The sequence below is a fragment of the Alosa pseudoharengus genome, unplaced genomic scaffold (genome assembly GCF_046254945.1).
Source record: "Alosa pseudoharengus isolate Yale_2024_CS ecotype anadromous, Long Island Sound unplaced genomic scaffold, YU_APseudo_1.1 YU_APseudo_1.1_scf_3, whole genome shotgun sequence".
NCBI lineage: Eukaryota > Metazoa > Chordata > Actinopteri > Clupeiformes > Clupeidae > Alosa > Alosa pseudoharengus.
In genome coordinates this window covers 37647507-37669857 of record NW_027468718.1, presented here as the reverse complement: position 1 = coordinate 37669857, position 22351 = coordinate 37647507, and the positions used below count along the sequence as shown (strand labels likewise).

General features: G+C 40.3%; 2 protein-coding genes across 3 annotated transcripts in view; one reads left to right on the top strand and one right to left on the bottom strand.

The window, feature by feature from the left end:
* vwa8 (von Willebrand factor A domain containing 8) overlaps window positions 1-22351 on the bottom strand; it is an 833026-nt gene that overhangs the window by 397980 nt on the left and 412695 nt on the right. The gene's annotated exons all lie outside the window — the stretch shown is intronic.
* The window catches only part of plekhm3 (pleckstrin homology domain containing, family M, member 3), a 63630-nt gene that overhangs the window by 13110 nt on the left and 28169 nt on the right, over window positions 1-22351 (top strand). For both annotated transcript variants that reach the window (XM_076264213.1, XM_076264214.1), the window contains exons 2-3: window positions 7643-8087; window positions 14319-15254. In XM_076264213.1, coding sequence (XP_076120328.1) covers window positions 7667-8087; window positions 14319-15254 — 1357 coding nt within the window. In that variant the 5' untranslated portion in view covers window positions 7643-7666. The remainder of the gene's footprint in view (window positions 1-7642; window positions 8088-14318; window positions 15255-22351) is intronic.

Sequence of the window (22351 nt, the reverse complement as noted above, 5' to 3'; positions counted from 1 at the left end):
AAATATGATTCCATCCATTTGATTGCATCCCCAGAAAAAATAAAATAGGATAGTTTTGACAAAAGAACGTCATGATCGACAGTGTCAAATTCTTTCTTTAAATCTAAAAATATTGCACCCACTACACCACCTTTGTCTAAATTCATTTTGATGTTCTCGATAAAAAAGCAGTTGGCTGTTTCTGTGGAGTGATTACTTCGAAAGCCAAACTGCATTGGGTGCAGTGGTGAATGGCCTTTGCTAAGATGAGTAATCAGCTGTTTTGCCACCCATTTCTCGGCTACCTTGCATATCACAGGTTACTGATGGGCCTGTATTTCTCCACCAGTGTTTTATTCCGGCCTTGAAAATGGGGGTTACCACAGCTGTTTTCCACGGCCTTTGGAAAATACCTTGTTTAATTGATAAATTGATTAAGTGTGTGTGGTTTGATTAAAGGGGGTCATTCCGTGTCAAACCACCCAGTGGCTGACAGGTCACCCTCTCCAAAAAAGTGTTTGTAGACCAAACCTATGCATAAATCTTAAATAGTATATCTGTATCACTAATGGTTCCAAAACTACAGCCCTTTGAAGTTTGAATTCATTTTAAGCATCGTCGTGAACAATCCTTTTTGTTCAACTTCCAACATTATTGGCTATTTTGGTATTTCACACACATTAGTGAAACTATGTGAATAGAAGTACATTTTCCTGTTAAATTAAAAAATCCGATCAAATCGGGTGTATCTTGTATAATTTCTCCTCTGCAAAGCTCTGAAAATGGCTATAAATTCATTATGTGAAAAAACATCACCTTTGAGGGCTTCTCATTCAAAAAGTATGTGACACAAATTCATCAGATTTTTTCCCCACTCATATATGTATTATAAGGTAATGTCCATGCATTAACTTTGGTTGTTTTCATTATCATATTGTCAGAACATTTTTTAAATTGGGCTTGATTTTTTTAAAGCCTGTTTTCATCTTCTCATTTCACCACGTGGACAGTTAACAGGATTTTTTTTACATTTTACCATATATCATTCTGTATGTGAGGATCATCTGCCCAAAATTTGGGCTTGTTGCCGAGTTTCTTTATTGAGAAAAGATTTTTGAAAAATATTGTCTATAAATCCACTGAATTTGTACTTCATCTGCAGTACCACTTTGCACCACATGTGGTGCTCTTTTAATACAATGGAAGTCAATGTAAGAGTAGGAGAGTCACTTGTTTGCTGCACATATCCAATCTAAACACACAGTTTATGGTTGATAGTTGAATTGCTCCAAATAATTATTGCAACATTAACAACATACTACTCATACATAAATCTTATTTAGAGAAAATAAACTGATCAAGTAAATTATACACACAAGACTGACTGGTCATCATACATGCAGCAAGAGGATTTAGCATAATTGCCATCTTTTATGAGTTTTCAACAACAGCTTCAACCTATCAGTGCCTATGCGAGTACTTTAATAAATATAGCTGCAAGCAGCAATGTGGGGGCCAAGCAGCTGAGCAGGAGTTGGGATTGCATTGGACTGGACTGGAATGGACTGGACCGGACTAGACTGGAATGGACTGGACTGGACTGGACTGGATTGGATTGGATTTGATTGGGAATGGGTCTTGAATGTAGTGCTGCCACTAACGACTAATTTTCTAACGACTAATCTTTCGACTAATTTTTCGATTAGTCGACTAATCTAAACGACTATTTTTTTTTTTTAAATCAAGTGTTTGTTATTTTGTTGTGTACGTTTTATTTTGATCTCAACTAAAGGGAAAACGTAAAATATATATCACCCTACTTTTGTTAGAAGCTGTATTACTGTAAGTAAACTGTTCAAAAACATTATGTATTAAAAAAAAACACCCATTTAAAATGCTAACTTCAGATCTACAGTAATGTCAGACCTTTGATAGACTTTATTTGTATGCCAGTGTTGCCATCGACATAGACAACTTCTTTGACCTGAGGCCCGGTCATGGCATACTTTGGGGTCATAGGGCCCACCTACATGAACCCACCCCCCATCAAATTATCATTATATCACATCACAATTATTATTGTTATGATATATTGTTATACATGCACTTCAAAGCAGCCAGTGTTTAAAGTGCTAACATTGATCACAAAAAGTTTGAAAACATGCACATCAGAGGACTGCTTTACTAATGTAAAATATAATTAGAATAGTTCCATTGCTTTTGCATGGTTGCATGATAAATACTTCTCAAAACAGCAGCAATTATATGGGTGTCATCGTTTTGGGATGTTTCCCTCATGCAAGCATCATATACTGGTAGGCAAATGGAAAGAATATTTACATATTTAATTATGCCACAAGCTTTTGGCCACGTTATTCAAATTTGACTATACAATACTCTAGATAGTGTATTATAGTCTGTGCTCTGTTTTTATGGAAGTTGCATAAATCCACATTGTTCTATTAAATGTAGTTTCATAATTAAATAGCTTTCCAATAGGTTGAATTGGAGATTTGCTACCAACGTTATCAAGTGGTTTCAGTTTCTCTCGCGCATTGAATGAACGCTCATACCACCATTTAATTGTAGGCCTCTATGTTTGATGACACCAAATTAGCAAGTAATTCATACTGATTGCAGAAAAGTTTGTTTTCTTTTTCTGTCGGTCCGCGGTTCCTTGATCAATTGCGCAGCAAATTATCAGACAAAGCCCCGGGAATAATTTCACTCCGCGGCTCCGGACCAGCAATGTCCACGTTACGGCCGGTGCTGGTCCGCGCGGCCCATAGTTTGAGAAACGCTGGACTTTGAAAGGCGACAGGAGTTGAGGACTTTGCAAATGAGCCTAACATCAGCATGTTCAAAACAAGTAGGCTACAGGCACTTTGCGCGTCTTACCACATAGGTTACTTCACTCTCAACCTATGGATCCCTAGTACTAGGCATTATCCCATTGAACCACAGCCAATCCTAAACTTTGGAAAGTCACATTCACATGGTATAAATGTGTATTGATAATCTTTGAAAATTTGGGGAAATTAAACACTTGTAGTCAAGAACACTAATGGAAGAAATATAAATATGGCAGAGTGAATTATGAGGAGAAATGCTTAACAAAGAAGCTCTGTCTTGAGATTCTGATGAACTGATGAGCGTGAATGTTAATTGCCTGATGTCATTCAGGTGCTGTTCAATGTGAATCTTAAATGACCAAAAGTGTGCAGCTTGATCATAATGCTCTAGCTGGGATTCAAACTCTCAACCTAAGGATCGCCAGTAGGGTTGCAAAGGGGCGGAAAATTTCCGGTAAATTTCCGGAAACTTACTAGAAACTTTCCATGGGAAGTTAAGATGGGGAATTTTGGAAATATTCCAAATTGGAAAATTTAATGGAATTAAAGGAAATTATGGGAATTTACGGGAATTAACTGGGAATTTTTGGTAATTCTTACTTTTTCATATACAAACATTAACATTTTGTTTCATAATAACCAATATGATTTGTTTGTTCAAATTTTCGCTTAGCTTAGCATACAAAGCTAGCTACCATGCTAGCGGGAATTCCATTCTCTGCCTATGGTTTACTAGCGTGCTAAGCTAGCAACACTGAAACCACTGAACTGCCCAAGATACACCACGCCACTTAACAACAAAATCCGATTGGTTGGAACATAAACTGAGTCAGTTTGTTCAGTTAGAATCCCAGAAAATGGTAAAACAAGTAAAAAAAAATGACACATACCAACTAAACCTTATAGATTATGTAAGTTATATATAAATTGTCTAGCTTAATCAGACAGATTAATCGTCCCATTACAGTTTAATTACAGTGCAAAATGACGTTCACCAATTTGAATGAGGACAAAAGTGACGACAAGCACATAACTGGGCAACTCTGTTCGCAAACTTTTCCCAGTTTCACACCAGTTATTCGCACATGAGATGACGTTTTCACTGGGAATTTATTTTCCCCATGCACATGAACGCACCTTCCTTAGGTTTCCTTTACGTCTAGTAGCCTATGCTGATTGCTGTGTGCATGGGATTGACGTATGTGCAGGGTAGAAATTTGACTGAAATTGCATTAAATCAGGTTGTTTTAACTAGTATTATGCTGCAAGATGGGGTTTTGTCCACTACATTTAAGTTCCCTGTTATAAACTAACTTGCCATATTAAAAATTCCCAGATTATTCCCATTAATTCCCATGTATTCCTGTTAATTCCCATGGAAAGTTTCCAACTTTGAAAATTCCGGGAATTTTGCAACCCTAATCGCATTATCCCACTGACATGTTGGCAAGTCACATTCACATGGTGAAAATGTGTATTGGTAAGCAAACAACATCAAGAAATCTCCAAGCCCAAATGTGACAATATAATTTAGGCCTTTCCTAAAAGAGTTAATTATGAAGAAAAAATGGTTAACAAAGAAGTTCCCCTTAATGCCATACTGTGTCTCAGCAATTCTTGGAAACTGATGAGCGTGAATGTTAATTGCCTGATGTCATTCAGGTGGTGATCAATGTGAATCTTAAATGACCTGCATGTGCAGCTAAGAAACACCAGTACAAGGCATTATCCCACTGATCCACTGACAATCCTTCATATTGCTAAGTCACATTCACATGGTGAAAATGTGTATTGGTAAACACACAACAAGAAAACTCCAAGCAAACATTTCACAAGAGAATTAAGAGCTTTTGAAAAAGAGTACAGTTATGAAAATTTGCACTGTTAATGGTATCCACCTCCATACAATAACAAAAGTACTCATATAGGAATATAGGTGATATAGGAAAAAAGGACTGAGTGGTCCAACATCATTGGCCTATATCTCTGAAATGGAACAACATATCAAAATTCTTTTGATAGCTTTTGTGTGATTTGGTCTAAACATTGTCTGTGAGAATTTTGGTGAAGATTTTATAATTTTTGAAGCCTGTGAAACGTTTTATAATGTTTAGCTTTTCTATGAAATTGTGGCAAAAGTAAAAATTTTTAGAGCATAAGACCAGGATGAAAAATATGCATCTGAATTTAGAGATTAATATGATGAAAGAATTTTGAGTCTAGGTCAATCTGGTAAGGAGAAATAAGCATAATTCACTTTTTTTGGCAATAGCGCCACCTTTGGGTGCAGTACCCCAGGTTTTGGGTTATGGGTAGGGGGGGGTACAGGTAACCATACCTGAAAATTTCACAACTTTTTACTGTATGGTTCAATGGCAAATATATAAGTAGTATACTCTTTTGTAGGGATGCACGATATATCGGCGGCCGATATATTATTAGCCGATATATAGCTTCGCTGCTTGGCCCCCAATTACTAGCCAGCTGGTTATAAAGTCTATATGCATGGTAATGCAGTCCTCTGTGAGAGACAGACAAAGAGCATCAAAACTTCTCCTGGTGCCTAAAATGACGCCAGGATATTTCAAAAAGTTTGTGCTTTTGACCGTTTGTGCCCTGAAGGGCAAGTTTTTTACATTTATATTCGGTTACATCTGCCAAGAACGAGAACGAGCTGACACATTGAGTAACGAGTAATGAGTACATTTTAGCTTTAGCCTACCGTAAAACCTTATAGCGACGTGGACAAAGGGAATGACTGCTAATGTGTTGAATCTTCACCTAAATAAAGTAAGGGTTTAACAGTCCGTGAAATTTGTTCACAATATGAAAGTGTAGACTGTATACTGTCGAATTATGCGAAAATGTGAAATTCGACATTTTAACCTGTACGTTTGTTTATCGTGGATTTTCTCAAAATAGCTCCGTGCACAAAACGACTGGTTTCGCCTTGCAGGTTCACATACTTACTTATATGTTATGATTTTAGTATCTTGTGTAACGGATGCCAGCTAGCTTAGCTGTGCTTGTGGAACGTTGGTAAACCTCACTCCCCGATGCCTCAAGAGTGCTGCTGGCATGTGAGCCAGTAGCCTGGGCCTTAACTGATTTATATGAAACTTAGTAGGTATAAAATATTGGAAATCATTATTGTGGTGATATTCACATGTGCAATTCAGATGCCTAGCATAGCGCCACCATCTGGCCAAGCATGAAATGTGCCAGAAATGTTCTATGCTTTGAATGAACGGTCTGAAACTTAACAGGTTAATAGATATTATGATTATGATGATATTCAGACACCCAATGGGCCTGGGACCTGGCCAAGCAGGAAATGTGCCAGAAATTGGTAATGCCTCAACTGATTAATCTGAAACTTAAATATAAGATATCATTATTGTGATTATATTCACATGCATCACAAACACACACACACACACACAGATATATACACACACACTTAACAGAATCTGACACACAGAAAATACATTATTATTAACATGACCAGTCAAATAAGTCTCACTACACACCACACACATGCTCACTCTCTCACGGTGTCTCTCTCTCTCTCTCTCTCTCTCTCTCTCTCTCTCTCTCTCTCTCTCTCACACACACACATACACACGCACAATAACACTGACCTCGCCTACAACGTGAATTTTTTCCTGATTGATTTATTTATGGAAGTCAATAGTGTCATTAAACTCAATTAGCAAAATTTCCCTACTAATCTAGTGCCTATTCACTCTAACTCTTAAACTTGAAACAATTTCCACTGTGTTTGACATCAAATGAAAGTTAGATGAACAACTTAGTTGTGTACTGTATGTGGTTGTTTTACTGTTACAACTTATTGCAGTATTTGTATCATTAAAACAATCAGGCGTGAACTGGTAATCAATGCAACTGGCGGATAAAAAGATAAAGGACTGTACACATCAGCTAATTATGTTATTGTATTAGCCAATGAATTGATTATTATTATTTTGAGCGTAGAATTCCTCATCATCATAATGGGTTAAGCGCATCGTCTCAAGTAAACGCTTGGTGACACCACCTTCCAATTAGCATATTCGTGACGTAATAATGTTATGTTGGCGTTCATTTAATAATGCCAGACGTGATGGCCCTTTATACCTGTTTGCTCTCTCCTACTCTGTACTCATACAGTAACTGTATTTTAACATCCTAATTCAAAGTATTTTATTTAATAAAACTGATAGTTCCGGTCCTTGATTGTGATTGGCTGAATCGCATTCAATGGCATTGTTAAATCCAGCATAAACATACACCTTGACCGCATTTCGTTCTATATTACTGCGCTACCATAACTTGATAGTAGCTGCATCTCGACGTTGCTTGGCAACCATTCAGATAGAGGAAATATATTTCTTGGCGGAAAAATGATTATCTAGGAATAACTCGTTATATTTATAGTTGCTGTGCCTTTACTTTATGAAACTTTGCCAGGTATTTATAGTAACAGTTTTAGAAAAGCAATAAGCCATTCGAGTACATAGTTTAATGCTATCATAATACAATGTCATACTATGCCTGTCAACATTGAGCCTTGAAAATAAGGGAGATTTCCCCAGGGATTTCAATATTGGGTTTTCTGTTGCTATCCCTCTGCTAACAGGACAAATTCACAGACTAAAACACGTCAGGACATGTTCTCAACAATTTTAACATTCTGCAGGCGCACATGAAGCATTTCATCGATGAATAAAGCACTTGTGTTTGAGTTTTTAGCTAATTTTTCTTGGCTTCATGAAAACTTACAATGTGTTCTCTTCTTTTGTTATGATTAGTTTTGTCGTGACAGTCTGGAAGTGATGGAAGGTGTGGAAGTTGAGGATGTCAGCCCTGCCTTGGAGGCCACAGAAGACTTTCTTGAAAGTAGCCAGGGTGATGGCCAACTACAGCCATGTAGATTAGAGGAGGTGTCCGTACTGTGCAAACTAAGTGGGATGTGGAACCTTCTGGCTGGACAGCATCAAGAAGATTCAAAAAGTTGGGCCTGGACTGAGCAGACAACCACCCACAGTATCTTGGGCTATAGGCATGGAAAGAGGTGTCGGGCCCACTCGACCAACGACCTTGCTGTCCATAGCAGTACTCTCAATAATGGCAGCTTTAAGCGTGGCCACAACCGATCACACTCAGATATGAACTACAGCACCTGCACAGATAATGGCTTGCCAGTACTTGACAGAAATATGTTGAAAACCTTGGCCTTCAGGACAAGAGGAGAAGGTACGACGACCTTTTTATTGTCTTTACCCTCATGTGGAACCAGTGTCACACAAGCCTGTTGAACTAATTGCCTCTATTCAAAGAGATTCCATATCAAATCTGCCAGGTTCTAGATCACCCTATCAAATCTATTTTGTGCTTTTTTCTGAATGTGCCTTTCCAGCTTCTGATATTCATGGTTCCTTTGGTACAGTATGTACAGCTTTGACATTCTGTGATGAGGGCCATTTTCCATAGAATTCCAAAATGTATTTAGTGGTAATCAAAATCTAAATCAGGTATACTTTATGTACTTTCTCTCTGACAAGGCTCTAAAAATGGCTGAAAACTAAGAAATGGGATAGAACGACACCTAGTCCATGGGCCAGATGAGATGTCAGTACCACTCAAGGTGGCAAAGGTTGCTTATACTTTTTGAAAAGTCTGTAGTGTCTGTAGTTTGCATTTTTGTATGATAACCCTTCTGAAGTCACAGCTAAATTAGTGTTATCAGCTGTTAAATTTACCCTCCCCCATTGAAAAAACACATTTTCGACACAGGTGCCTATCTTGCTATTGGCCTTTGTTAAAGACACATTTGCATATTTTATTTTATTATGTGTGGTATCATTTTAAAGTGGACAATCTGAGCTTTCATTCAAGTCCTTTTATGAACACTTTGGACAAATACAGCCGACCCTGGAGCTCTTCAAACTTTTAATCACACACATTTTCCTGCCATTTCCGCCTAAATCATCTTTTTTCTTTTAATCCTGTGGCATCAGGCAGAATCAGAGATACAAAATACATGAAAGATAGTTTTGCCTACCTCTGAGGTTTCCTTTGCTATTGGACTCTGACTAGGGGTGGGCGATATGGACAAAAAATAATATCTCGATATTTTTTGTGATTTTGACGATAACGATAATTAGTCGATATCCTTTAAAACATTGTTTTTGTCAAAGTCTGAGTTACATTACAGCTCATTCTTTATGAATAGCATCATTACAATAATAACCAGTAACCTAACCTGTGACTTTTTAACCAAATCAACCAATGCATTGTCACTCTGACACATTTCCAATTCTGCCCCCACTTGTGTGTGTGGCAATGACATGGTCTAGCCAGCTACATTAGAGAAGATGAATAGGCCTAACAGAGCCCAAGAGAAAGTCTGAAGCTGAAGTTCCTTTTTAAACCTTTGCATAGGATTCACTGTAAAACTAAGCAGACCAACAGAGTACATCTCGGTTGCTAACGGTTAGCATAATCGGTAACCGTAGATATTTAAAGCGAACTTAAGTCCATTTACAAAAGAGTTACATGAGAATAGTTCTTTGTTTACAACTGACTATTAAAATACTCAAAGGCTAATGTTTTCTCTCCATATAATACAGTGTAGGAAAAAATGTGTCTCATCAATTCTACTTGAACAGAAGTAGCCACATAAAATCCCAAGTAGGATACTTTCGCTGCACAAAATAAACATTAGGCGTGCGTGTGACAACGTTGTGACCCACCAGTGATCACGTGACACTTGCTCTTTTCCCGCATACACCTCCTGGGAATGTATGAGTCTTCAATGCGTGATTTCGAGTGTTTTCCCCCCATAAGTAAATTTAAATACTCGATAATGTCAATTTGCACATCGTTAAAACAACAATCACGATATTATCGCAGACGATATATATCGCCCACCCCTAACTCTGACTTTAATTTATACTCAACCATCTTCTGGGCTTTGTGATTTTGAAGTTTATTTTGCTATTGCTGGTCCTGTCAGCACTGTCTGACCACTTCTATTTGATCTGCATCTGTTGCCTGAGCTTCAGTGACAAATGTATGCTTGTTTGGGTCAAACCTGAAACTTAAAAAGCCTCAGGGCAGGGCCACAAACACTGACTCTGGTGCTTCACATGAAAATTAATGGTTCTCGATCAGTCGAACTACTCAGCGTTAATCAATGGGAATACACTCCTCGATCACCACTGAACTCCTCTAATAGGTTCTATTGGCGCGAAACGGCTCGGCTATATATTAGCCGTCACGGCCAATAGCAAACACTCTTTCAGGGCTTTCAGACATACGTGTAAGACCGGAGGTTCTGCGGATGTTAAACGGTTGGGCACCACCTCACACCACGTGAGGACGTGTCAATGACGTTTCTTTTGTGCGTCCATGTGGCGGGAGCACTTAAATGCCAGGGTCATGACCATGATGGAGTGGCACAATGCGGTCCAGAAAATCGCCGACCTGGAAAGACGAAGACGTCACGGAGCTACATGAGGGCAGACAGTGTCGTGATCGAATACATGAAGGGAACGGCAAAAGACATGTTGATGTAGGCCTACAACCGCATCGGAAGGCCAAAAGAAATTCAGAAGACCAAATCCTCATAAGCCGAAGGCGCTGAAAAGGCAGTACAACGACGTCATTGATGACAATAACAGTATTACAGTTTAATATAAGAGTATTTAATAAATTGTTAGCCAACACGGTCGGTTTTCTGTTCATTGATAGCCTTCTCATGACCTCACTGCTGAGCCCGATATTTGTTGATACTGGATGTCTTGAGAATGAATAATGCCTAGCTAGAGAAAATGAAAAGAAGAAAACCCAACTTTATTACAAGCTCCTTATTTAAATGCAATAGTATTTGACTAGTTTGCAGGAGCACACAAAAGGCATGTGAATGGCAGATTATCATTAATCACATTTGATAGACTGTAGTTAGCAGGTGCGTATCCCACAAAAGGCACCTGCCATTGGGACAGGGGAGATGCTTTTGGAAAAAACTAATCACTTCCCCGTTATGTTAGTATTTTGTTTGTTTTTTTAAAACGTTGTATATGATGGCCTTGAAGTCTTGAGTTTCTGAATTGGCTGGTACCATAAAGCCTACAAGTTTGTGCATGCTCTCTCCAACGCAAACCAGATTTGGGTTCCATTGCCAAGTAATTCTGCTACATGACGTTGAAAACAGATAAATGTGTTTATTTGAAGCACACATACAAATACTGTAGGTCCGCTTCAAGTAGGCCTATGCACACTTACATGACTACTTCAAGTATTAGCCTACGTACAATAGATTTTTCTTCTTTAGCCTACATAATGCATAGATTTTGTAAACAAAAACAACAGCTGTGACAGCGGCCACATATATTTTGCGTTATAACACGCCTCTTGCGAACTCTGCAAGCCCCCACTCCTCACTCGACAGCCACACGGAGATTCTGTAATGTGCGTGTATGTCGTTCACACATAGGTCAGTATAAGGTCCGCAGGTTAGCATAATATCTGAATCACCCGAAGGGTCAGACCTCCGTTTGACAAACCTCCACGTATACTCCGGAGGTTATGTCTGAAAGCCCTTTTTCATTCTTCAGCGACGTCTATTGCCACTCGTCTGAGAACGGAAGAATAGAATCTGAAACAACTGACGGATGACAGAATAAACATTTTCTCTGAAAATAATAAATCAAATCATAAAAAAGCAAGTATGTCCGATGCCGCCCAAATGAAGCAGTGTGGGCAGTTCATCCCTGCCCTGGACCCACATCCCATTTGCATAAACTGTCTGGGTATATCATGCCCGGACAGAGTTGGCGGTCCCACAATTCTGCTCGCACTGCGAGAGGCTGGGGCCGAAGGCTGTCCCCTTCCGGGCTTGCTTGCTTGAGGAGATGGAAGCCAACGGCCCCCCTCCCGCGATTTTTTTGTTTTGTAGGGTGGTAGCGGAAGAGTCCCGCCCTACTCGCCCTGTGATTGGCCAGCTGAGGCTAGAAGGCTACTACCGCGTCCGTTTCTATGGAGATGGGTAGTAATCAAATCATCATTCTGGTGGTGGACGTTGAAACAATTTTAACGCAACTGATAGTTGAAGTTGTCAAAGACTGTAAAATAGGTTGTTTGTATTTGGGGGGTTACCCCCCAACTTATTTTTTTTAATTCCTTACTGATAGGTGTTCTATATATGGGTAGTAGTACTGCTACCTAAACTTCGTGAGCCAGAGTCTAACTGACAACTAGCATAGCAACCTGTAGCTAACATTGCATTGATTAACCCTTAAAGGTGTAGGTTTTTGAACATTCTAAGTTCCGCAACAAATGAAGGTTCTAAAATTCTATGTTGAATTCAATGAACCCAGATATTCTTTAGAATGTTAATTGGCTGATGCTGATGGCTGATACTAGTGATAGAAGCCCATCAGATTTGTCTTTTGATTTTTTAACGTTCTCGTCCGATTTAGCCAGAGAGGCAGCAACTGTCAATCATGCATAACCCCAGCCAATCACAGACAGAGTAGGGCGTATTCTCATGCATATCCCAGCCAATCACAGACAGAGTAGGGCGATATTGGCCAATACCAGACAGTCTTCCGCTACCACCCTACAAAAAAAGAATTCGCCCCCCTCCCAGTCTGCCTCTCTTGGGGAGCCACTCGCGCTTCCTGAGTGGCTGCTGGTCGAGCAGGGGGAGGTGAATGTGCCGGTTGGGCTGGCTGCAGAGCTCTCTGGGGTCTCATGATGATGACCAGGTGTCCTTCATGGCCTCCGAGAGTAGCTCACTGGAGCAAACCCGGAGGAGAGTGTAAGGGACGATACGCTCTTGGGGGAAACCCTATTCAGGGCGATCACCCGTCCACGGCTTCGGGCCTTTCTCTGCCCTGCACGGGGGAGAGGAGCAGGGGCTGATCCACCTGCCCAAGGTGGAGGAGGCGCTGGCGAGGTAGCCCGGCCACTCTGCCATCTAAGCCGCGCAGGGCCACTGCCGGTCAGTCAGCTAAGGCTTACTGTGCCTGTGTGGGGCAGGCATGCCGTGCCCTCAACACCACAGCCTTCCGCCAGGTCTACGCCGGGGAGAGCATGAGGCTGGCTGCGGAGGAATGGAGGAATACCACTGGACCTGGCACAGGGCAGAGCAATGGGCCATTTGGTGGGGCTGGTACGCCATCTGTGGCTCACGCTGTCCTCATTGGCCCGATCATATTTGGTTTCCAGTTTGACCCTGGTCTGGTCAACTCCTTCATGGACAAGAAATTATGTTCAAGCACTTGTTTTGGCCTCGCACAAACAAGCATACATGTGTCACTGTCTGAAGCTCAGATCAAATAGTAGTGGTCAGACAGTACGGACAGGACCAGCAATAGCAAAATAAACTACAAAATCACAAAGTCAGAGTCCAATAGCAAAGGAAACCTCAGAGGTTGGCAAAAATATCTTTCTTCGAAAAAACGCCATGCCTGATATACAGAATGAGATAATATGGGTAAATTATACATTTTCTGAATCCTTAGTCATGCCAGTATTGCAGTGTTTGTATTTTGTATCTCTGATGCTCCCCGATGCCACAGGATTAAAAGAAAAAATATGATTTAGGCGGAAATGGCAGAAAACATTGTGTGATTAAAAGTTTGAAGAGCTCCAGGGTCGGCTGTATTTGTTCAAAGTGTTCACAAATGGGCTTGAATGAAAGCTCAGATTGTCCCCTTTAAAATGATACCAAACAACAAAATATGCAAATATGTCTTTAACAAAGGCCAATAGCAAGATAGGCACCTGCATCAAAAATGTGTTTTTTCAATGGGGGAGGGTAACTTTAACAGCTGATAACACTAATTTAGCTGTGACCAGAAGGGTTATCAGACAAAAATGTTAACTACAGACATGTATCTTTTCAAAAAGTATAAGCAACCTTTGCCACCTTGAGTGGTACCGACATCTCATCTGGCCCATGGACTAACCCCCTTTGAGAGCTTCTCACTCTAAAAATTCTGGGCTTGGGCCCATGTTGATGTGGGACGCCTGCTATGGCCCGAATGGAACGAACTGCCATATGGGTCACTTCATTGATTTTGTGGAGATGGGCTGCATCCACACCCTCTATGATAAAACACACAAGAGACACTAATTGTGTCTTTCCATCAATTTACTATACTGTGTCTAGACACTGATTGCAAATTGGCTGGCAAATCATGTTGCCAGCTGCAATTTTTTGTTTAAACTATCATCTCCTTTCCCAACACATACAACACGGTCATTGTTCTTCCTGCTTAGACATTCTGAGATGTTTTTATGGCATCAGAAAGGAGCTCTTCAAAAAGTCTAGTATGAATAATAAAAATAGTGATAAAATGTGTTTATGCTAAATTGGTATAATGCTTTAAGTTTACATACATTTTGAGATTACTCTGTTTCCGAGTTAAGTGCCTCTCTCTTTTCCATGATCTTTTGTTTTGTTTTCTGTTACAGCAAATCCAGAATGGGATTCCAGTTTGGTTAAACAGGGAGCGCTGGAACAGAGAGAGGGCACTAGGGGCCGCTGGACTTCATGTCATGTCGAACTTACCAACTGTGAACTTCGCCTGTACAGCCTGGACAGTAGTGGTAACAGGCAACTCTGTACTGCACTGTCGCTCTCTCACTGCCAGGCAGTTGGTCCGTTGCAAGGCCAAGATGGACATGTGCTGGAGGCACTCTTTTTTAACAGTACCCTCCTGCAGCTTCGAGCTTCCTGCCAGTGGGAGGCACAAGAGTGGAGCAGGTTGTTATGGGCATGTGTAATTGCCACCCGACCACATAAAGACCCGACCTATTCCAGTAGAACTGCCTTTGAAGCATCTGCTTCAACCACATTGCTGGCACAGCTTACTCCAACCAAGCGACCCACCACCTTACCTCTGTTCATAGAACAGTGCACCAGTGTCCTCAAGGTGGGCCAGTTAAAACAACTCTGTGACCTCAATAACTGGAGGGCCTTTAACTTTGTGCTCACACATACCCATCTGCAAGCCTTCCCAACTGAGGATAAATGTTGTCTGTCTGAACCATTGCTCCAATATCACCTTGCATCCTGCCTTGCTGTACAGCATGATGCATCTGAGGAAAGTGGCTGTTTACGCTTCCAGGCAGTCTTTGCAAATGAGGTACTCTGTATGCAGGCAGCGAATGAACCTAAGGCACAGAGTTGGGTGGAGGCCTTGCGTTCTGCAGTAGCTGCACAGAGAGGACGGGGCTCTTTGGGAGAGGACAGCAAGCCTGGTCTTTCAACTCTAACTAAGACTCAAGAGCGTCTCCATGGGCAAGTTCAGAAAGACAATCACCAGTCAGTCACCACCAGCTTCCTCAGCATCCTTACATGCTTGGCTGTGGAGAAGGGACTGACTGCCCAGAACTTCAGGTGTGCAGGTATCCAGTCTGTTCCATAATTCTACTTGTCTGGGAAAATGTCTTCCTATTTGTATTTGTTACTGTAATAGTAATTGGGTCATTCCATGTCAAATCAGACATACTCCAGGAAAATGGTTGCTGCACCATCTCAGGTTTTACTCAGAGTTTGTGTAAATAATGTTTAAGTCCCAAAACTAAGACCTGTAAAATTTTGTTAAAGGAATTATCCGGAGTAAAATGCACTTTAGATCGATTTACGAATGATTGGGGATGTTCACGGTAATGTGTTTATTTTTAATAAACTGCCTGTACACTTACAAAGTTTTCAATGCTTCGGTTTACATGTAGAGACCCTCATTATGCTACTGTGTAAGTGTGGTGCTATTTTGAGCCTTGTTAGTGGTATAGAAATAGTGATTTCTTTTTACTGTACGTGTGCCCCGAAGGCTAGCGTTAAACGCTAATAAGCGGTTTGCAATAAAACTGGTCACATTCGACTAGCATGAAAACAAATCCCAGCGAACGGTCGAACTCGGTACACATGTGTTATTAACCCCTAGGTTCATTTTGCGCCGGAATTGTCCTTTAATTAATGTTGTGTGACCTGTGTCAATAGTTGAGGTCTCTGGAACAAATACACAAGAAGATATTAAGGATAAAATTAGGTGTGATTGCATTTGTAATTTTCATAGGACTAAAATGGTAGTTGGGGTAGCTAGTAGACATGAAAACCAATGTGGGAATAGCTCAGTTTATTATAATTATGTGTACAATTATGTTTCATTTATAGATAACTACACTTTATTAGTTATATTGTATACTTATGCTTTTTTATTTTTGTCCCTGAGGCAAAACAAGAAGATGCAGTGCAGCCGGAAAGTATTCAGACCTTTCAAGTTTTCCACATTTTGTTATATTTCAGACTCATCTTGAAATGGATTCAATTCGGGGTTTTTTCTCATCAATCTACGCACAATACTCCAACACTCCACAAAAAATCAGGTGTTTGGAGTGTTTTGTAAAATTTGAAAAAAAAAGTCTAAAATATTCCATTTACATAAGTATTCAGACCCTTTTTTTATGACACTTGCAATTAAGCTCTGGTGCATCCTACTTCTGTCAATGGTCCTTGAGATGCTTCTACAACTTGATTAGAGTCCATCTGTGCCTAAATTAGTTCATTGGCCATTATTAGGACAGGCAGACATCTCTTTATATAAGGTCTTACAGTTGATGGTGTATGTCAGAGTGAAAACCAAGCCACAAGGTCGAGACAATTGTCCGTAGACCTGCGAGACAGGGTTGTGTGAAGAGACAGATCTGGGCAAGGATACAAAAAAAAATCTGCAGCATTGAAAGTGCCCAAGAGCACGGTAGCCTCCATTATTCTCAACTGGAAGAGTTTGGAACAACTAACAGTCTTCCTAGATCTGGCCGCTTAGCCAAACTGAGTAATCCGGGACAAAGGGCTTTGAATAGAATAAAGGAGGTTACCGTGCTCAGATCTTCCCCAGAAGATCCCCAGATCTGTGTCTTCACACAACCCTGTCTCACAGGTCTACGGACAATTCTCTTGACCTTGTGGCTTGGTTTTTACTCTGACATAAACCATCAACTGTGAGACTGTATATAAAGAGATGTCTACCTCTCCTAATAATGGCCAATGAATTAATTTAGGCACAGGTGGACTCTAATGAAGTTGTAGAAGCATCTCAAAGACCATTGATAGTAGGATGAAGTAGGATGCACCAGAGATCAATTGCAAGTGTCATAACAAAGAGTCTGAATACTTATGTAAATTGAATTTTTCAGACTTTGATTTTTTATAAATGTACAAAACACTCCAAAAACCTGAATTTTTGTGGCGTGTTGGAGTATTGTGTGTAGATTGATGAGGAAAAAAAATGAACGGAATCCATTTTAAGATGAGCCTGAAACATAACAAAATGTGGAAAACTTGAAAGGGTCTGAATACTTTCCGGTTGCACTGTACTTCCAAATAAATTTTCATGTGTCTACTAGTTAATTGCTAACCTCTAAAATGTTGAATTTCAAGAAAAAATATTGACTGATACCAAATGTATGGAGTCAAAACAACGCCATAAATATTTTGTGCCCGTGAAAAGATGTTCACATGTGTAATAGAGTTTTGCAGCTGTATAAAACAATTTGTGCTTGTGCACGGAAACTTTGTACTTGTAGAAATATTTTGTGCATGGAGGATATGATTTGCACATGTGTAGAACCGTTTTGTAGCTGTGGAATTAATTTTTCTGTGTGGAAAAAAAGGCCTACCTGCAGAAATATTTTGTGAAATGTGAAAAACATTTGTCCACTGGGATTTAGTTTGAACGTGTGTGGAACAGCTTTATAGCTCCAGGAAATAAAGGAACTTATGTCTTTGCGCATACAATTAGGCAGAAATTTTGAGAAGTGCGACATCCATCGTTTGTGTGCAAACTGGATCTACAAAGCTACAAAACTTTTTACAGACACGAATTTTGGCAGTGTTTTGTTGTCGTTTCTGAAGAGCCAATCAGCGAATTTTGGCACTGTCTTGACAGCGTTTCTGAAGAGCCACATCAGCAAATTGCATCGCCTACCGACTAGCTAATCAGGGGACGTCCTGCGTCACATCTCATGCGGGTTCTCGTCGGCCAGGGTCGGCGGGCACCATAGCGCGCACAGGAAGGCACAGAGCTAGCGAACTTAGGTCTTGAATCTAACAAGTTATGTGCCTTTTACAACAAGCTTTTTGATGGAAAAGTGGTGTTTAATTTCCATAATCTTTGTTAAGTGAACGCATAAAACCGTCAGTTTGTAAGCGAAATCAAGAATTACGATCTTTGAGTTTGTTTATCATTACCTAGCAACTGAGGCTTTAAGTGTTCAAAATTATTGCAATTTCACTATGTGCGAGATGTGCCGTAGCACAGTGGTTAGAGGAGCGAGCTTTGACCTAAGGATCTTTGGTTCAAATCCAGCATCAATCATTCTGCTGATGTTAGTTTTGGACTGGATATTTACATAAGCACCTTATGTCTGCTTGGAATTGTTTTGAGCCTATTTGATGCATCTCAGAATAAAGGAATGTCCGCCACATCCAGTGTTTTTTGTGAATATATTTTACTGAACTCGTTCAATGTAGCTGGATACTCATGAGCGCATGTATAGCCACAATAGGAGCAATTTTAGCAACACCGTATTTTGGGTGGTTGAGTGGTTTTCCTGTTTGGCCCACTTGGTAATGAATAGAAATTGTTATACCCTCTGTTATGTTATACCCATCATCCAAGGATTCCAGATATACCTCAATGTTCAAGATCTGGTATACGGTTCAAACATTAAGCGCATGAATATAATGGCAACTTTGACACATTGGTGACGCTAGAGCACTTGAGGTGCAGACATGAAATTTGGTGAAATTAATCTTCTTTGTTCTATGGGCTGCCATAGACTCCCATGGCAGAAGAAAGTAATAAAAATACATAAACACAATGGGGTCCTGCACCTTTGGTGCTAGGCCCCCAACAATAGTGTGCTGCTTTCAGCAATAGTGTGCTGCTTTCAGCAAGCACACTAATAACATAAAAAAAAATCCTTAGTTGATCCAGCAGTTTCTCCTTCAGACAACATGAAGATGAGTCTTGCATAGTGCTTACTGCTGTTTTTCCTCCATTTGAAGGAGACGTCAAGTCTTGATTTTTCTCTCGCATAGTAAAACAAATTTCTGCCACAAATCGCTTAACCAATCATATCGCCAGAAAGCCTATGATGTGATGTTTTTGAGGAAGTTTTCAATAATTAAATCAGTTGGGGCATGGCAGAGTTATTAGACTGAATGTCATCGGTACTGGAATACCGAAATTAGAATGGGCCATCTGCAAAGGGTTAATAAAATATAGCATATAAAGAAGAAATTTATGATTGATACCAAATGTGTACAAAAACAAGTTTATACTACCTTTAATGACTTAATGAATCACTTTTTTCCAAATCTAGGTTCTTGTAGAAAATCAACGAGAATGCCGTGCAAACCCTACAAAGTTTGGGCTGCCTATGAATAATAGTTTTCATGATATTAATGTCCAAACATTGCTTCCCAGATAATGTGATTTTCAGGCTGTAAAACTGGTGTAATTTCAAGAACTGAAAATAAAGACATAGGATTTCAACAGAAATATTTTACAGGCCTTTGTTTTGGGATCAAATTGATTGAATTATTCTTGATATAGACATGGTTTGAACAAAATCTGAGATGGTGCTGCAACAACCTTAACTGATTTGGCTCGGAATGACCCCCATACAAACTTGTATGCACTAGCTCACTGAGGGAAGCTTTTGATGCACAAACGCATCCGAGTGTGTGTGTGTGTCTGTATCTGTGTAAGTGTAATGTGCGTGTGTGTTTTTGTTTATATTCTTCCCTTCTACTACTTCTGTCTACCTCCTTCTCCTTCTAGCACTTAAACTTGTGCACCCTCATCCACTGGTAGCATTTATTGCTACCTAAGGTGTCCTTTGCAAGCTAGCTTGAATGTCAATACTCATTTTTTATTAGATTAGATTCAAAAGCCATTGTGCAGAGTACAAGTACAAAGACAACGAAATGCAGTTTGTGTCTAACCAGAAGTGCAAAAAAAGCAGAAAAGTGCAATGTGATATACAAGGTATAGGCAGGTGGTGCATAGACAGGAAAATAAATATAGTGCAGTGTAAACGGTAGTATACAGTTGATTTACAGAAGGTGGTTTAGAGTAGTATAAATTAATATAAATATTTACAGTAGGGCTGAACGATTTATTGCATTTGCGATAATATCGCGATATGATGAAACGCGATTTTCAAACCGCAAAGCCTGCGATTCGTAATATGTGACGTCACTAAAACGCATTTATACTTGCGCTTGCCGACGCGCCACCGACTCTTCACACTGACCACTGAAGAAGCAAAAAACGTAAACAAGAGGACCAGCTAACAGTGTCAAGAAAGGTCTGATCAGTAGAGCTACTTTGGTTAAAAATAAACCTCTTCATTACCTTTTGCTCGAACCTGCCATGTCTCTGGTTCTAGTTCATAATTCCCCTGTGCTGCTACTCTTGCTGGTAACTTCGTTCACTTGTCCAGCTGACGATTAAAACTCCACAACTGTTTAGGCTGCACAGCAGCCATTCACCTGTGCACTGGGGACTTTGTTTACTGGAGTACAGTGACAGTGGGGGCATTTGCGATATCCAAGGGGGTTGGCGGCACAAACATTTCATCTCACAGGTAATGAATTGATGCATAATGTTATCCGCAAGTAGTTGACACAGCTAACCACCAAAAACCCAGCTGTTCTAACATTAGCTTACCAGCTAAGGCTCTAGGCTACATACATGCTGCTAACTGCTGCTAACTTTGCCTGTTTAAAGAGTTTTGTCTCCGCGATTGGCTTTGTTGTGATATGAACAAACTAGTTAATTTGCATGCATGCATATTGCGCTGCGGTGTTGATGATGCTAACCTTTAGTTAACACCGAGCCGAACGGTCATTCGGCCGCATTTATCTTATTCAATGACCTAATGCCATAACATAGGCCTGGGCTCCAGGAAAGAACAGTTTATGTTTAACTTATCTAATTTTGTGTTGGTCATACTATAGAACTAGATGTACCGCAGAGCGGTACAAAATATGACCGCCGCCCAGTCCAGGACATTTTTTCCACAAAAAGAAATCACGCTGAAAGGCCTATATGATTCTAACTGTCTCACTAAATTGCATTATCCACACTCAATTCTCACTGGTATCTGCTAGACAACAAGTACCAAAACATGATTAGTTCATAGATTTCACATGTAAAATTCATTTTATACAACCCCACCTCCATCTTGCCTGTTCATAATTCTGAGAAATTCTTGATTGTTTGTGTTATGTTTATGTTATGTGTGTGGGTGTGTGTGTGTGTGAGTGTGTGTGTGCGTGCTTGTGTGTGTGCCTGCGTATGTGCCTGTGCATGCAAGCGTACATATGTCTACTGTGTGAGTATGTGTCATACGTATGATTACTGTGAATGTGTGTGTGTGTGTGTGTATCATGTGTTTGTGCACATGTGTGCACATGAAATGGGTTAACATGACCCCTGGAGGCAAACATACGGAAAAAAATGGTCATCCTAGGCCCTACAGTTCTCAAGATATTCACAAAGAACTGTGTCTGCCCTACCCTCCTTTCGGGGGGTCCAGTCCAGCGGGGGGGCTACAGATCAAAACGAAAAATGACGGTTCCATGCTATCCATGTGGGGGTACATGCCCACCAAGTTTTGTGTACCCCGGTCTTTCAGTGTCCCGGGAATCCTTGTTGGTGTACGTCATTAAATGTACACATAAATTATTTTATTGTAAGGCCCCCCATGAACGAAAGTACACAAAACTTGGCATGCATTCGGAGGGTGTCATAATGATCCTACACTTTTAATTTTGTGCAGTTTTGACCTTGTCTGCCAGAGATATTGTGATGAAAACACCTACATTTTTGCTTTTTAATTTTTAACTAGGTGGCGCTATACATGAAATAAGTGGTAATGGGATGGGTTGACATGCCCCCTTAAGACCAACATACATAAAAAAGGTGGACCTCATAGGCCCTACGGTTCTCGAGATATTCACAGAAAACTGTCTCCGGCCACCTACAGGCCAGTTGGTGTATAGTAACATAAATTAATTTATTGTGTGGCCCCCCATGAACGGAATTCCACAAAATTTGGCGTGCATACAGAGGGCGTCATAATGATCCTACACTTCCAATTTCGTGCAGTTTTGACTATGTTAGGTCACAGATACCTTCAATTACAACACCTCATTTTTACTTTTTTGTGTTTAACTAGGTGGCGCTATACATGAAATGAGTGGTTATGGAATGGGTTGACATGGCCCCTTGAGATCAACATACAAAAAAAATGGTCCTCCTAAACCCTACGGTTTTCGAGATATTCACAGAAAACTGTGTCTGCCCTACCCTCCTTTCGGGGGGTCCAGTCAAGCGGGGGGGCTACAGATCAAAACGAAAAACGATGGTTCCATGCTATCCATGTGGGGTTACATGCCCACCAAGTTTCGTGTACCCCGGTCTTTC